General features: G+C 37.1%; 1 protein-coding gene and 1 long non-coding RNA gene across 2 annotated transcripts in view; one reads left to right on the plus strand and one right to left on the minus strand.

The window, feature by feature from the left end:
• Positions 1–13,770, minus strand: part of tacr3a (tachykinin receptor 3a) — a 49,743-nt gene extending 35,973 nt beyond the window's left edge. The window contains exon 1 of the mRNA XM_055204815.2: positions 13,049–13,770. Coding sequence (XP_055060790.2) covers positions 13,049–13,416 — 368 coding nt within the window. The 5' untranslated portion in view covers positions 13,417–13,770. The remainder of the gene's footprint in view (positions 1–13,048) is intronic.
• The window catches only part of LOC129444278 (uncharacterized), a 321,920-nt gene that overhangs the window by 74,776 nt on the left and 228,592 nt on the right, over positions 1–18,552 (plus strand). The window lies entirely within an intron of this gene.

The following is an 18,552-nucleotide window of genomic DNA, read 5'->3' on the forward strand; positions in this document are numbered from 1 at the left end:
GGGAATAAAGAGGAAGGAATGAAGGAATGAACAGGAAGCGGAATGAAGAGGAATTGAGGCATAAGCCATCAAAAAATCAATTGTCATTTGGAAAACTTGAGTGCCGTCAAATCCTATTGATTACATCTGAACTATGACATATGACATCGTAATGTGCAGTGACAACTGCGGTTAACATATTCAGAATCATTCAAAGGTGAGAAGAGGCCATTTGCTTTGTTAAGGACTCTTATAAGCAGCGAATAGCTTGTTAGCCAGCCAATTATTATTTAGACCCCGAAGGTAATTTTGAGATATGGATGAGATGGTAATCAAAACACGTTCCACGTGAAAAAAAACTAGGAAGCTGGAAAGACAGATTCACGCTGTGAATTAGATACAAATCCCAGGAAGTGTGTATGAAAACATACACAAATGTGGATGAATACATATACTGCAATTAAAAAAGACAAAGCTAATTATATCATGCTGTGATAAGATTGTCTAATTGTTAAGCAAGACTTATAAAAACAGCTACTCTGCTAAATGTCAGCATGTGTGCTACACATGACAAACCGTTTGAACTGGATGTGAACCTCCTGGCGTTGGCTATTCTTCAAAATAATGTCAGGCATTATAGTTGTATTAAAGATTCATAAACAACAATGAATGCACCAGAATGGATTTTTGTCAGCAATGCCAACGCCACCGAAATCAAACATTTATTGTATGGAAACTCCTGTATGGGCAAGTGGTGTCAACACACATTTCGCATCTACCCGAAATGCGACCGTCCAGGCAAGCTGACCCGCTGCAAAGTTTTCTACGCACAAGGGCAAAACAAAAACAACTAATACAACGGCAAATGTGTTTGTGGATGTGGCCTGGAGCTTCGAGCACTGACATTTTGAGTCAGGAAGTAACTGTGAAGAAGAAGTGTTGACTGCATCTGGTTTTCTCCTGTCTCATATAATTCTCCTCATGCTGATGCTTTGGTGGCTTCATCTAATCATAGACGATAACAAAAGCAACATAACAACACCTTTGATGTTCCAGATAATAAAGAACTGATAAGTTTTAATTTCAAAGGGGTTTGTTTTGTGTTTTCTTATTGCCTTCCTAGCCTGTGATCCACTGTAAACAGTTTATATGATCTTCTTCCTCCCTTTTGGTAGAATAAAAGTCACTGTTTATTGCTCTTGTAATTCTGTATAAACACTCTATTCGCATAACAAATCTGATACACTGCTTTGCGACCTGTGGGAGTATTTAGAGGGGTATGATTTTACTAAAAAAATAGCATGACAACATTGTAGCACAAGTGTATTTTTTTTAAAGGAAACATCTTCATGAATCCTTGTGAATGTGGGTCAATTTGACAGCGCTGATGGTTGTACGTTTATTTTTTTATTTAAAGGGGCCGTGTCACAAGACTTTTTTTAAGATGTAAAATAAATCTTTGGTGTCCCCAGAGTACATATGTGAAGTTTTACCATATAGATATTTTATTATAACATGTTAAAATTGACACTTTTTAGGTGTGAGCAAAAATGGGGCGTTTTGGGTCTGTCCTTTAAAATGCAAATGAGCTGATGAAATGCAAACACTCATCGCAATGATGGTGGTTTGTTGCAATTAAAACTCAATTATTTTCTCTCTCTCTCTTTCTCTCTGCACTAAATGGTAGTGCCGTGGTTGGATAGTGCAGATTAAGGGGTGGTATTATTATTATAAGATCCCCTTATGGCATCATAAGGAGAGCCAAATTTCAATGACCTATTTTTTCACATGCTTGCAGAGAATTTTTTCCAAAACTAAGTTACTGGGTGGATCTTTTTCATATTTTCTAGGTTGATAGAAACACCGGGAACCCAATTATAGCACTTAAACATGAAAAAAAGTGAGATTTTTATGCCATGGCCCCTTTAAAGGAAACATTTTTGTTGTGTAAACAGCCTCAGTAAGTGATCACTGATTTTTGTGAGGTCTTGCCTTGCCTTAAATAAATAGATTGCAACCACTTACCTTAAAAAAATTAGTAAATTGAATGAATCATTTATTTCAGTGTAAGTGATTTGATTGATTGATCTTGAATTGACGCTATAACTTCCAGGCCAACAGGAAGAGTTTGATTTATTAATTTAATTTAATTTAATTTAATAGCTATAAATATATATTGTGGCTTTGCCAAATATGAGCTTGTGTTATAATGTTCTGCAATTTTCTAGCTTTGTATATTTAGTATTTTGGCTGCACACTGTAAAAAAATCCGTAGAAATTGCAGCTGGGTTGCCGGTAATTTCCCGTAGATTTAAATTTATGTTATTTACTTGCAACATTTTGTTCAAAGTTAAATGGACATTTAACATTTACAAGTCTTTATCTTTACAGAGTAAAACTAAAAAAACAGCATCAAGCTAAACATTCTGGGAAACAAAATCTGAAGCAAAAAACAGAAAAAGGTTGATGATGATTTATTTACTTAATAGTATTTTTTTCTTTAATGTTGTTGATTTATATTGCCTTTTTTTGGCCGGAATTGGGGTAAATAAAGTGCTTACACCTGCTCACGACTCTCAGTCACATACCCACAACAGTTAGCATATCCAGTTTAGTGTTTAGCAGTGTCACCCTATATGTAGGAGGACCTGGATACACCAAAGTGTGATGTACATTTCGGCCTATGAAGAGCAAATTTACTTTATTTTCACATGTTATTGTTTTATTTGAGTACATCTGATCCAGATTTAATTATAAATAGAATGCAGATTTGTTAACCACAGACATTTGGTTTGTCTAAAGAAGTAATTGTTTGTTGCTGTTTAGTTTATACTGTAATTTTTTCACTGTGTCAACTGGACATTAAAAACATTGCTAAATATATTGCCTGATGTATCAATAACTAACATAATGTCTTTAAAGTTAAAACAATGAAACAGAAGTCCCTGTTGTGACCTATATCCAAGTGAATCAGCTTATGAAAAAGGTAGGTCTGGACTTGAATTTATCCATTGAAAATTGGTTGAATCGTTGGCAGTTGGGTCATGTTGCTAATTGCTAATATCTGTGGCCCCAGGCCCCGCTTACCCATAGGGTGCATTTTCACCATTTTCGGGTGCATCCTCCGGAAGTCGCACTAGTCGACCTCATACGTCATTGAGGTTCTCACATTTCAGTTAAATATATTATAAAATTAAGATTTATTTCACTTAAGACATAAAGTCAATGGGCTCTATCTTACACCCGGCGCAATGCAGCGTAATGCGCGACGCAAGTGTCTTTCGCTAGTTTCCTCCCTAATTTTCACGTTTAGCGCCGCGTTGTTTAAATAGCAAATGCATTTGCGCCCCCTTTTCCGCCCATGGCGTTCTGGTCTGAAAACGAGGTGTGTTCAGGTGCATTGTTGGCGCGTTGCTATTTTGAGGCAACTAAAATAGACTATGCCATTGACCAACAAAAACCTGGTCTAAAGTCTCAAGTCAATGGCCCAATATATTTTATGTTACTTAAAGAGCGCATTAGTAATATGTGCCTATAAACGGGAGGACAACGCAGGTTTTCTTATTACAAAGTACATGAATGCGCAGCAGCACAAAAATGCTTTTAAATATGAAAGATTAAAGGATTAAATGTAAAAGATTATTATTGAGTCTCTTGGACATAAATGAGGACTAATTATGAGACGTTAGAAGGCGCAAAGAGCTGCTTCACCTGCAGCCTGGTAAGTAAATAAATGCTTTGCTTTAAACAAATGCATCTGTTTTTAAATATTTTTTTTAATGCTACCTCATGGATTTATTGTATATGATGACTCTGTACCTGCGGATGTGGTGAGATGAGAAACATTTTTAAGTAATGCTTAAAAAAACAACTCTTTGCTAAAAGAGAGCCGTTTGTAAATTCTTTGTATCCTGTTTGTTACAAATAAAGTATTTTAAGAGTACAAACCTTTTCTTACATACTTGTAAAATTTTTTTATAGATATTGGATAGCAATACATTTAAAGCAATTAAAAGCCTGCTTTTTTACTTCCATGACTAAAAGAGAACGGGTTTTAAAGGTTTTAATGAAAAAATAACAATTTCAATACAAGTGAAAAACAACACAATTATTTAACATTAATCTTAAAACTGGGGATCTTCTTCCTCCGCTTAGTTTTTCAGTTTACAAAGTCCGTCATCTAAATAGGGATTAGACATAGCGCCAGCGCAACTTGCTTTTAAAGGGGATGAGAGCTGAGACTCTCATTGGTTTACTGCATGCTACACCCAAAATACTCCCATTACAATAGGACCAACCCTTTTCAACCATGCGCTCGGCGCACAAACCATTTTTCCCGTCGTTAAATTAGCAAAAGTGGATTCGGACACGCCCATTTAGACGTTGCGCTGTGCGCTTTAGACAATGCGCTTAGATTGTTAAAATAGGGCCCATTGTGGTTTCATTCTTACCTTGAAATGTAATGGTTGCTTTTTTAAATAGAACCTGAAATATTAAACCTCAATGACGTATGCGGTCGACCAATGCGACTTCCAGAGGAGGCACCTGAAATCGTGCACTGTAAAAAATGTCCATACATTTAACAGTAAAATACTGGATAAATGCTACAGAATAAAATCTTATTTCACAAAACGTGTAATAACCCTAGAATATACAGTAAAAGACTGTAATTTGTTTTACAGAATAAGACCTTAAATTTAACAGTTAAACACATATTAAAATACGATTTACTGCAGTAAAATTTACAAAATACTGGCACTATAAAAAAATTAAAATTTGTAAAATATACAGTACAATGGGTGCAATCCCGTGAAACCAATAACATAGCTACCGCATTTTTGACGGTAAAGTTCTGGCACATTTTCTCGATTTCTCACTGACCAAGAGAAAACGTGTCTCAAATCACAGTGCACACTGGTGCACATCGTTTCCAGGAAACATGTCTTTCACTCCAGAAACCGTAGAAAAACGTTATGGACCGGTTTGAACTTGAACATGCCCCAGATGTTGTCCCAGCTCTTCCATGACTGGTCACCTCACTGATGACAACTGGTTTAAGGGTTTAATCCAACCCTTTCCGTTTTACTAATACACATTATAAATTCATGTTTTATAACAGGTAAAACTCCTTAATATAACCGTAATATGTCATATTGTGTCATGTAATAAAATAAAAATGAAAAAGCAAAAGACTAAACTCTATTGGTATTTTTTAATAATGTAGGCTTATGCTTCCCATTATTTTTGGGCATACAGTATACCCAGCAATTGAAAAATTCAATATAAAGGGTTTCTGATTCTGCAACTTTTTATTTAAAGGTTAGTTTTTTTACAAAATCACTAATTTACGTTTATTTATCTAAGTTCGGGAGGAGCATGGTCATGTGATCCATTTAATCAGCGGGAAGAGGTGCTCAAAAAAGCAGTCCCTCACATCTGTTCCATGACAGCTTTTGCAGCATCCCTTCTCCACCCCATCCCTCACTCTCATCCATTTCATTTATTCCAGTTAAAGAAGGGGGAGTACTCTGGGTTCGGGCTAAAATTCCGAGCTCGGAGCCCTCTCCTCGCTTTATCTCATTCCCTATCGATTACATGTAAATGCGAACTCGTGAAATTCGCAATTGACCTTTGGCTAAGCCACGCCCCCTCCCCTCACTCAGACAAACTATCAACATTCGTTGGTAGGCTCTAGCAGCTGTCACAGTAGGCAATTGATGATTTTTGGAGACAGAAAGACTATATATCATCTCCAAGTCACCAAAAGAGCCTTAACTATGCATTGGAGGGTTATATTAATAATTTAATGGTTGAGAAGGTCGATGAAAAACTTCAGCTCCAGGCAAAAAATTACAGGTCACAGTGTAAAAACCGCATCTCGTTGCCATTATGATCAAATTAAATATTTACAGGTCTCAGTTGCATACAGGACAAGCCTTTTTACCATCTTTACCAAGAGTACCTCTTTGTTAGTTTGGTGCTACAGTATTTACATGAATCATTCAGCTGAACATTGCTATTACAAATAACATTTGTTATCTCGGTTATTTACAGATACGTTAATAAAGCTAAGTGGCATGATGTACAACGCAGCTAGAAGCTAACGTTAACGTTTTCTAACTTTTAATTTTCTCTCGGTCTTAGTACACGATGTAACTACAGAAGAGTTAAGTTTAAATAAGAGAAATATCGAAACTCTTTGGTTATTTTTTAGCGCGATGCTAATGGACTAATCAGATTCAATGGACTATGCTCAGCTATGCTAAAAGTGGTACCGCCAGACCCGGAGATCGGCTAAATGGAGTGTCCCTTTAAGATGTTTTTTCATGCGGCTGGCGTGTGTTTCCAATTGTTTAAAAAAATCTATTTGTTTCTCAGCCCTGTTGACAGCTATAAGTGCAAATGGGATGGTAAAAATCATTTTATAAACCAATTATCCAAACTACATTCAAGTGTACTCAGAAACAGTCACAGATTTATGAGTTGCATGTGACTTAAAAATAAAGCACACCAAATGTGCAAATTTATGCCTGACATCCAGTGACACAGATCAAGTGAACGAGCCAAAATAAAGTTAATTTAATTCAAAGTCTGTTTGTGGTGAGATAAATTGCTGCTTTTTGTGCTTCAACCTATGCAGTGAAAAACTCATCAAGTGGTCACAGGAGACGCATGATAATATAAGGTGCAAACAGCAATATGCCTTGGCTGGCCACTTGCGATCGAATCACAAATAGAAGTAAATACCAGGTGTAAAGAAATGGTCTGAAGATGCTTATGAAATGCTCTTCTAGGTAACCAAAGTAGACCCTCTAATCTATAGCATTGTATAACTTCTTTATATAAATTATAGATTTATCTTTTTATATAAGAGCAAAACTTATAAGCTCATGATGAATACTGAAACAGCTACTGAACAGCATGCAAAATAAATTACCAAACATATGGACACTTGCATACTGCACCAAACTAATCGTCCATATCTAGGAAGGCTATTGATGAAGAACACGAGTCCCATTTAATACTCATTATTTTCACAGAGAAGTGAGGAAGGTTAGTGAGATATTAATAGTCTGCACAAAGCCTAATCAAAAGAAACATGGCAGCAGGGTACAGAGGGAAAAAGATGATTAGATGGCACAGCGTGATATCTGAAGGGGTGAAAAGAAAAGTTTAAAAGAATTAGATTATTTCTTCCTGTGCAGAGGACCGTTCGCAAAAATTGAAAAGAGAAAAAGAAACTTTAACAATGACAAAAGTTGCAAGACGCCCATGGCATACCCATAACTCTCAGTGGAGAAACTATCTACTATAAAAATCAGATCTTGTTTTATTTCCTTTACTGAAGAAATGTTTCTTTGACAATAGAGCGCAAATGTTTTTCAGCTGCTATGGTTTTGATATATAATACTTGTTCATAGGGAATTAATGGGAAAATGAATAGGGAACATTTCAAAAGCATGGACTCAGTGAGGCAGATGCAAAATGATTTAATGTTATTTTTACATGAAATAACAGTATGATATAAACTATAAACCAGTTAAAGATATTGTTTATAAGTAATAATGCCAAAAAATATAAATGTGTTTATGAAAAGCACTTGCAAAAAGGGGCGGTTCACATCTTACATCTTTTGCATGTGCAAATACATTATTTTCACTGTAGCCGCGCGGCAAGCATGCTCAAATTGAGAGCGCTGCAATGCACATGCGGTGGGATGCATTTTTTTCCAGGTGTGTTGACGCTGCAGCAAGTTGAAAATACTTCAATTTTTCGGAATGCCACACCCGCACCGCAGGTCATGTGACAAGAACCAACGAATCAGCTTTACCCTTTACGTATCAACATTGGGCCATGTAAACATTGGAACTTTCTGTATTAACTCAAGATAAAGGAACAACTGATCATAGCTGAACAGGGATACACCGAATGAACTGTCAATTTTGACACAAAAAGAAGAAACAATGCATGAAGATGCATTACTGTAGGAAGTTTCACCAAAAACTGACTCTTTTTCAACTGTGGGTGCTCCACTACGTGGTACAAAAAAAACGCCAGCTGCATGAAAATAACATCTTAAAGGAACACTCATTTAAGGGCTCATTTTTAACTCCCCTAGAGTTAAACATTTGATTTGTCCTTTTTGGAATCCATTAAGCTGATCTACGGGTTTGTCGGTACAACTTTTAGCATAGCTTAGCACAATCCATTGAATCTGATTAGACCATTAGCATCGCGCTCAAAAATGACTAAAGAGTTTCGATATTTGTTTTCTTAAACTTAACTCTTCTGTAGTTACATTGTGTACTAAGACCAACGGAAAATTAAAAGTTGCGATTTTCAAGGCCGATATGACTAGGAACTACACTCCCCTAAAGGAGTATTAGGAACACCTGTTCAATTTCTCATTAATGGAATGGTGTGGGGGATGTTTTCTTGGCACACTTTAGGCCCCTTAGTGCCAATTGGGCATCGTTTAAATGCCACGGCCTATCTGAGCATTGTTTCTGACCATGTCCATCCCTTTATGACCACCATATACCCATCCTCTGATGGCTACTTCCAGCAGGATAATGCACTATGTCACAAAGCTCGAATCATTTCAAAATTGTTTTCTTGAACATGACAATGAGTTCACTGTACTAAAATGGCCCCTGTACTAAAATCTCAACCCAACAGAGCATCTTTGGGATGTGGTGAAACAGGTTCATGCCCTGGATGTGCATCCCACAAATCTCCATCAACAGCAAGATGCTATCCTATCAATATGGGCCAACATTTCTAAAGAATGCTTTCAGCACCTTGTTGAATCAATTCCATGTAGAATTATGGCAGTTTTGAAGGCGAAAGGGGGTCAAACACAGTATTAGTATGGTGTTCCTAATAATCCTTTAGGTGAGTGAATACTCTCATTTTGGCGTAATAATCAAGAACTTTGCTGCCGTATCATGGTTGCAGCAGGGGCAATGATATTACACAGCGCCTGAAAATAGTCCCCTTGGTTACTTTTAATAGCAGGGGACTATTTTCAGGCAGAGTATAGTTGCTAGCCATATCGGCGTAAAAAAGCAACTTTTAATTTTCCGTCGGTCTTAGTACATGCTGTAACTACAGAAGAGTCAAGTTTTAAATAGGAAAAATATCAAAACTCTTTGGTTATTTTTGAGCGTGATGCTAATGGTCTAATCAGATTCAATGGATTATGCTAAGCTATGCTAAATGTGGTACCGCCTGACCCGGAGATCGGCTGAATGGATTTCAAAACAATAAAAATCAAATGTTTAACTCTAGGGGAGCTGGAAAATGAGTCTATTTTCAAAAAAGTGAAGTGTCCCTTTAAATGCAGAAGTACAGTTCCATTTTTATGCATACAGCACTATACGTTCCCGTACATGTAAAAACAACTATACTCTGGACTTTAGTGTACTGGCCCCCATTTTATGTGTATTGTTGTTAATGTAGTTTCTCATCAGAAACTAAGTTACTGAAATCACATCCAGGCTTAATCTCTCATAATCTAATAATGATTTCATTCATTGATTTCACATTGACTTCAATCTTTGACATGACTTCACTTAGTCACTATTAAATCAACATGCAATAAAGAAAGCATGTTCTTTACATTATATTGGAAGATTTAACAGTAAATCACAAAAAAAATGACTATACAGGTTTTCACAGGCAGGGTCACATATCATCAATTAATTGTCTTGGAGCTAGGTTAATGCTATTGTTTAAAAAGTTCACTCTAAATATTGTGGGTTATTTTTATCCCAGAATTTGGGTCAAAAACAACAAACTCCAGAAAATGTATATAATAATGGGTTAAAACAACACAGCATAGGTTAAATTACATCCTATCAGGTTGAGTTTATCTCTTATCGACCGAAATAACCCAGCATTTTTTTTTCAGTGTTTGTCATGGATTTCTTTATAAATTTTACTTCCGGGATTGACTGTTGCACCCTGCTGTATTAATGCACATTGGCTTGGATTGCTCTTTAAAGTCCTTGATTTCAAAGACCTGCATCTGATTAATGGCAAGGATGGATCAAGATCAATTAATGTTACGAAAGAAGTGCTAGCATTCTGGTAGTGCCCAATGCAAGCAATTTGTCTCTCTCCATTCAGTCTATCTGGGTGAGAAGACAAAGTGGGTGAGAAGAAGTAATTTAGTCGTGTTGTTGTGCATCGAGTTTACTGCCAGTATGTTTGACCCAAATGCATTTCATGGTGCACTGTAAACATTTCTAAAAGCCTTAAAGCAGTATAAGATTGTGTCCATTTAAATGCAATCAGTTATTTAAGCCTACCATTGAGTCTGCAAGCAAACAATCTTAAAGCTCCCATAACACACTCTGTTTCTGCGTATATGATGTTAATCTGGAGTACCTATAGAGTAGTATCACATCCTTCATATCTCCGAAGAGTCTTTAGTTTTATCAGATTTACAAAAGACAGATCAGCTTTACCGATTCTTTCCGATAACGTACGGAAAAATTCGGAAGGAGTTACGAGCTACGAGAGGAGCAAGTCATGAAATACTTTATACAACACTGACTGGATAAGTTATGATTCACATGTTCGTGTCGTTTATATAATATGCACTTAGGCACCTATTTCCAACATAACACAAAAGTCTTACTTACCACATGCAACTCATGACCCGATTGATACTTTTCAATGAAATCCAGCATTAAACAAACACACACGGAAAACTCCACTGCTACCCCAAATAAACAAACTATATCCATTGTTTCTATAAGGCTAGCTTTCCGTGGGAAGTACCCATAAAAATAAATGATACATATGGCTTACCTGTGAAACGTCAGCTGGACTCGTATTTAAAAAAATACGGCTGCCCCGAGAATTTCCAGGTGTTTGTTGTTTCACCTCCCACCTCTACAATGGCTGCACAGGTGCACCGGAACAATCCCTCCCAAAATGCACCAAACTTTCGCTTAAAAAAAGACATGAAACTCACCGCGCGGTCAGGGGCGCTCACCGACACGCCCACACAAAAATCGCTGCAAAAGATGCTTTTAAAAGATGTTTAAGCCTTTCGTTGTAAACTTGTGGACCTATTTTTCCAAACGCCTCACACCCGTACATTCTTCCATTGAGAGCTTGAATAATAGACACTCCAGCCCAGTTGGTGGCGATAATCCGCCTTTGCCAATTGCAAGAATACAAACAAAGTTCCCGGCGCGGAGTAATACCGTACCTCACAGCACATCTAATACAAGTCAATGGAGTTGGACAAAAACTACCATAAAACCTGTTGGAATGTGTCTTTTGCAGCGATTTTTGTGTGAGCATATCAGTGAACACCCCTGACCAGTCGGTGAGTTTCACGTCTTTGTAAATGAAAGTTTAATGCATTTTAGGAAGGATTGCTCCAGTGCACCTATACAGCCACTGCAGAGGTGGGAGGTGATAGAACAAACACCCGAAAACTCTCGGGCCAGCATCATATGTCCAAACCTCAGTCAAAACTGTTCTATTTCATCATAAACAATCTGAAAACAGGACTTTAAGTGTAAAATACCGAACTTGACATTTAAACTGTGTTAATAGGTCAGAATGCATGAAATAATGAACCCCCCCCCAAATCATGTTTTAGCAGTGACAAATACACAGAGTATAAATGTGACCCTGTCTGTCTGTGAAATCCAGGCTGGCGTCTAGGCCTGTCACAATAGTTACTTTTTCATGTCCATTTTATGTCACTGATTATAGTGGTTCTCAAACTGGGGGCTGTGAGATGGTGCCAGGGGGGCCCCAGCTTTATAACATTTTATAAAATAAATTAATTTATCATGAATTCTGTGGAATTAAACCTGAAAAATAAGGCTACTAACCAACAGCAGTACTTTATATCATTCAATATGTTTTGTTTAATTAAAAGTTTTTTGTCATAAATTTTCTTTGGGGGGGCCGCAAAGGAATGCACCGTACACAAAGGGGGCCACACGCTGAAGAAGTCCAGCTAAAAGAGAGAGAGACCAGCTAAAACCAGCTTTTTCAGTAGGGTAATGCATAAAAAATCCCTGGTTCACAGTTTTTGCTTTAGGAATCTCAGGTTCACAGTTTATTCAGATTATTGGTGTTACTTTAATCGCATCCGAGAATGTGCACCATTTTTGCGCGGTCACGTTTACAATAGCTACTGTACCGACACCTCAGATCTAAACACTGTTATTATGCTGTTATGACTTCTCAGAGTGTTTTTTCTTCGCCTGTCACTGCCCCTCTCTCTCTCTCTCTCTCTCTCTCTCTCTCTCTCTCTCTCTCTCTCTCTGTGCGTGCGTGCGTGTATGTGTGCGTGCCACTATTTCGAGACAGACAGACAGAGGTAATAGCGATCAGTTAAAAAGCTAATAACATTCATTTTATGCAAACAAACACACAACACTATTTCGTCTCTCAAAGCAAATAACCGAGCTCATGTGCATTAATCGTGCGATGAGTCGATAAAGTAATTATGGCAACACTCTATTTATGAGATTTAGAGCATCAGAGTTTGATTTCAATCACTGATTTCATATTGATTTCAATCTTTGACATGGTTTTATAATAAATACATAAAGGTCAATAATAAAGTCAGTATTAGATTGTCTAAGAATGTTGTGATTTAATGAACAAAAGAGTAAACCACAAAAATGTCTGTAGCTGCCAAAACTTGATGACATGTAGTTAAACCTGATTTTGTTAAACGTATGTGAATTTATACTTAATTAAATAATGATGATGCATGGCCACAAAATAAATCTTTTAGGGACTCGAAGAACAACAGCTGGCACTGATCATGACGTCTGTGCTTGGTATCATTTTGAATTAGTGTCCTAATAAGGGACAAAAGGTTTTATGGATGTTAAATGCTCTTTTAGGAACCAAACATCATGATAGAAAACATTTTAGGAACCTTTAGTTTATTTTAAAGAGTGTCCATGCACAGTCTCATATGCTGGTGTTTTAAATCTGATCCTGCAGCCCCAATACTTTCCTATGCTTGTACATAAATCACATTAAAGTTCTCCAATTGAATGTCAACTCGTATGCACTCTACCTGTCAACCGCTATCGCGCTCATAGAGTAAATGCTGGCAAAGACGGACGTGACGGGGAAAAAGTTGTGAAATTTGCAGTAGGATTCTCCAAAGTACCAATCTCCGTGCGTGGCATAAACGAAATTGATCAAAGTGTTGAAAGCGGCCATCGACGCGTCCGAAAACGCCAGGTTGAGCAGAAAGTAATTGGTGACGGTTCGCATTCGCTTGTGCGCCAAAATGATCCACATCACAATGAGATTCCCAAACACCGCGACGGCGAGGATGAAGCTGTACGCGACGGACCAGAGCACGACGCGCCACGGCGGCTGCACGAACTGGTTGGTCAAGTTCCCAGTTAGGTTAGATCCGTTCTGTGGCGCGGCCATGGCAAAAAAAAGCGTTTCCAAATCGTGTGAAAGAAAATCAGGAGATGCGCGTGATGTAGGCTACACCGTGCCAAACTCGCCCAAGAGTCTTTCCCTCAAGCAAGAAATGGTAACATGGTCCCTTATGGTAGATTTGCTGGGTAACGATGAGATATAGATCGATCCACTGTCGATTTTTAAATCGCTTTTAAGTTTTGAAGCTTTGTAATTGTGGCTTTTCTCCTGTTGAGCGCACGCGGAAGCGCAACAGACTCAGATGCAGTGCCATGCACAATGTGACGAGCTGATCTAACTACTAGTGCTACAGAGAGAGAGAAAGTGATCGATTCACAGTGCTGAGTTAAAGCAGTGACACGGACAAATGGGGCTGGATGCTGAATTTAATCAATGGATAAAATACATTTAGCAAACGGGTTAATGGCCATTGTAAGGGTGAACAACATCAGTTTTTATTGACAAGAGGGTTGTGCACAAAACATATTGTTATACTAAACTTGTAAATGAAGAAACACTTAACATTTGTTTTTAACAGGTTTCATGTAAAAAGTTATGCATTTTGGTATGGCGTTATATGAAGAAGGACTTTTGGTTGCCTCACATGCAAGTCAAACACATCAACCCATACAGTATTGCATTAGATAGATGCATGCAACAATGTATAGCCTGCATTGCTCATTGCTTAAAACAATTTAAATGAGTTTATTTCTTTTTTTAATCCATGAGTTATTTTGATCTTGAGAGAAATATAAAACATGGATTGAAAAATCAGCCTTGTGAAAAACATTTGAATGATTATAATAACAAACTGCTTAAAAAGCGAAAAGATGTTCATGCAATTTTGACCTAACCTACATTTTCACATTCGGCTGATGCATTTTATCCAAAATGTGGGTGCATTTAGGGTAACTGTCCATGCAATACCTGGGAATCAAACCCATGATTCCTAGCAACATGTGCTACTACTAAGGGGTTAAAAACCCCATTCACACAGCAATGTGGTCCCAGAAAAAAACTGTTTAGACAGGCTTCTGTGTGAACACAAACACGTCCTGTAAACGTGCAACAATAGAGACTGTTTTACACAGAGATTACGGAAAATACACGGAAAATGCATCCAGAATTTTTCCAGGATCGTTTGATTTTTGGTTGATTCACACTGTCAATGATTTTCCGGAATCTGTGTGTGCATTCACACATATACGGTAGAGATCCCGTAAAGTCACGTAAAGACTGTGTATTTTCCACAGTGTCTGAAGTTATTTGTTATGCTAATTATCCGTGATTTCTCTCTCGAGAAACCACGTGCGTGCATTTTAGTTCATGACAAGATCATAAGGACTGCATGACGCGCTGTTCTGTCATGCTGGTGAATGATCTCAGATTCAGCGTGGATAGTGATGAGCTCCCTGATCTCTGCTTTAGTCCAGTTTGCCGACATTTCTTGTCTGAATGTTGATCTGCGTTTAATCCCATGTGTCAAAGAGCTGAACCAGACCTTCTGGTTGCGATGACACCCGCGTCCTCACTATGGCGGCATTGTGATTTATGTGTATGTTATAGCAATGTCCTCAATTTTACGGAAATTTTCTTTGACTAAAGTGTTGTGTGAATGGGGTTCAAGACACAGAGACAATGCCGAAAGGAGCGTACGTAGTTCGCAACCATGGTTCAGCTCTTCGACACAGGGATTTAAAAGCAGATCAACATCACTATCCGTGCTCAAGCTGAGATCATTCACCAGCACGACAGAACAGTGCATCACACGCTCCATATGATCTTGACATAAACTAAAAATGCACAAGCAATGAGAATGATAGTTCTAGCACCCCATTACATCTCTTTAATAAGACTAAGCGATTTTATTGCAACTACAGGGAATGTGGAGCCCTGCTAAGGCAGATGTTCTAGCTAATGAAACAAAGCTAAAAATACATGATTTTCACTAACCATCATTTAATCACTTTAAACAGAGTTTATTTAGATTTTATCCAGAAGAACAAATTCAAAGTGAATTGTATTACACAGTGTTCTATAAATAACCATATAGAAATTATTGCTACTTATAAAATAATAACGAATAAAAAGCAAATCAATAGTTTTGTCTAACTGCCTAATTATGTGGGAAATAGCCAAGCAATAAGCAGGATAATGTAGTCAGCCGGTCATTATCAAAAAATAAACCCCATTAGGGTGATACAAGACACCATGTAGGTTTTATTCTGTGATAACAACTTCCATACATATTAAACACAACCTGATAGCTTTAACCTAAGCATGCTTTAATGCTAAATGTCGCTTAAAGAATAATTTGGTAGTTGTGAATCAAATGTCAAAGGCTGACATTAAACCACCTAACTAATGTGTTTTCAAGCTTTTGAGCCACTGGGCTTCTCATCCTTCTTAATTTATTACTTAAAATATTGGATTCATCATTTTATCAGTACAAGATCTGAAATACAGTATGTGTTAGGACGGATGTTAGAGGTTTGCTGAAGAAGATATCAATTATGTTGATTAAATAATGTCCCTTTTCTCTTTACTCATTCAAAAAACATAAATGTAGTTGGAAATAAAATTAAAGCTGCAATCCATATAACATTTCCCCCTCTACTGCAATGTCACAAAACATTAAAGTTACTTGCAGAGTTATTTTCTTCAGGTGGATCGAAGGTACAAGGTTACATACAATATGAGATTTTGGCCGTATGATACCATTGTTTCACTGTGTTGCAGCATTGTCAAAAAATTTATTTTCTGCGTATACAAACAACTTTTAAACTTGACACAATACATTTTATTTTTAAGCAACATACTGTACAACATACCGAGGCCCTAAGGTGACATTGGAGTAAAAAAAATCATGCTCACGTGAAACTTTCATGTGTTCATGCTAAATTTTCATGTGCTCAACCAAAACTTTCATGGGCAGAATTTTTTTTAAAGTTTAATTTCGCATGCATGTGAAACTATCGTGTGCATGCGTGAAAGCGATAGTTTGAAGTGCGCACGTGATAGTTTCACGTGCGCACGCAAAACTAAACGCGGTAGTTTCATGTGCGCATGCGAAACTAAACTTTATTTAATTTTTGCTCCATGTCCCCTTAGGGGCTCCGTAACAACATGTATGCCAGGTAAAAATAAAACCTTTTCAATTGAATAATTTTATAATTTTTGTATAAAACAAAGCTCATACCTTGGAAACTATCACAGAAAAACCCTAACCCTAACTCTTTAAAACCTCAGTATACCTTGAAACTGTAATCGGCCCATATGCCTAATTACATTATTCACTTTCAATTTGTTTTTATATCACATCTCTCTTTATTCTGCACTTTGTTTGTCATACATTGTGCTGCGAGACGAAGTGGATCAACTTGTCAGACACTATTCTGGATTTTGTGTTTCGGGTTATAGCTTTAAATTGTCAAAACACCCCTTTACAATGCTTTTTGATGAGAAAAATGCAGATAAATGAGCCAGTTACAAAAAATTTTTACGAACAAAAGTCTCAGAAGCAGTGTCTAAATGCGATTGACACAATGTGAGGTCGTTTTTATTTTTTAACAGGCAACAATTTTGGACTAGAATTTTTGACTCTTCTGTGACAAAATCTTCAGCGTTGTAAATCCGCTTAAGGTAAAGAGACCATTTTCAATCAAACTGAGCTCACGGAAAGTCGTGGTATAGTTATGAAAAATTTGAATAATTTATTCGTGTTCATGGCATGAAAATCAGCTTTTTTCATGCCTTGAGCACAAATGTCTTTTTCGTGTCAGTCGCACACATTTTTATAAATAGTTTTTCATGTCCGTTGCACGACTTTCTGTTTCGTGTAATTTTATGTATTGTTTATTCCTATTTTTTTTACCATTGTCGCTTGGGGTTGGGGTTAGAATCACTTTCTGTTACATTTTAAGACATCCTAACCCAAACCCCAACTCTAACCTTAACTCCAGGCGAGAATAGTTTAAAAAGGGGAAGAAAAACTTGTAGAAACCAATACAAAAAAGTATATCCTAATCCAAACCCCAACCCTAAGCGACAATGATTTAAAAATCAGAAAAACATAAAATGACACAAATAATTATTTATAGAAATTTGTGCTGGTGACATGAATAGACATTTGTGCCATGGACACGGATAAATTAATACAATTTTTGTTGACTATAACACTACTTTCCGTAAGATCATGTTGTTTTAAATACAGAATTGCAAGTATAGTACTTGCTAATTAACAGTAAGTTACAGATTGCAGCTTTAATGGTTTAAAGGTCCCGTTCTTTCGGTGTTTTTGAGGCTTTGTGTTTATAGTGCGCAATCTAACATGTGTTCATGTTTCACGTGTAAAAAAGCGGTATTTTTCACACAATTGACTTATCTGTATAGCGCTGTTTTCACTGTCCTAAAAACAGGCTGATGTCTTCCTTGTTCTATGAAGTCCCTCCTTCAGAAATATGTAACGAGTTCTGATTGTAGCTTGTTTGGTGTGTTGTGATTCGACACAAGTGTATTCCGTTAGCTTAGCTGCCGACTGACGTATTCCTGTGGGCGGAGTTAAGTCAAAAACTGTTCTAGTGACATCATTAAAGCAGGAAGTAGAAGGCTGTAGTCCAAACCGGTCGTTCGCTGTAGGCTTTGAAAGGGGAATTCTGTTAAAGAAAATATATCGCCTGACAGTGCACTTTGAGCTTTATCATTTTACAGGTATTATTTATGCTATTATATCAACATTACACACTAACTAGGGTTTAAAAATGGGATCAGAAAGAACGTGACCTTTAATATGTTTTAGCGGCATCTAGCTGTGAGATTGTGAATTGCAACAAACCTCAATTTCAAAACGCAATGATAAGCTTCGGTAGCTGTCAGGACAAACTTAGGGCTACAATAGAAACATGGCTGCAATTATGTAAGAAGATCCGCGGTGTATGTAGATAAAAACGCCTCATAAAAACAATACAGTTCATTATGTAAGGTCTTTATACATCACTAATTATATAGTTATGTATATTATATTGCATTTCTGTCAAGAGATCCTTCTAAAGTCCCACATGGCACCTTTAAGAAAAAAATAAACAGACTGTTCCCACATGCATTTTGAATATTTCATCTAGTCAACAAGACACCAAAATTCAA

This window comes from Misgurnus anguillicaudatus, chromosome 3 (assembly GCF_027580225.2).
Source record: "Misgurnus anguillicaudatus chromosome 3, ASM2758022v2, whole genome shotgun sequence".
NCBI classification, from domain to species: Eukaryota; Metazoa; Chordata; class Actinopteri; order Cypriniformes; family Cobitidae; genus Misgurnus; species Misgurnus anguillicaudatus.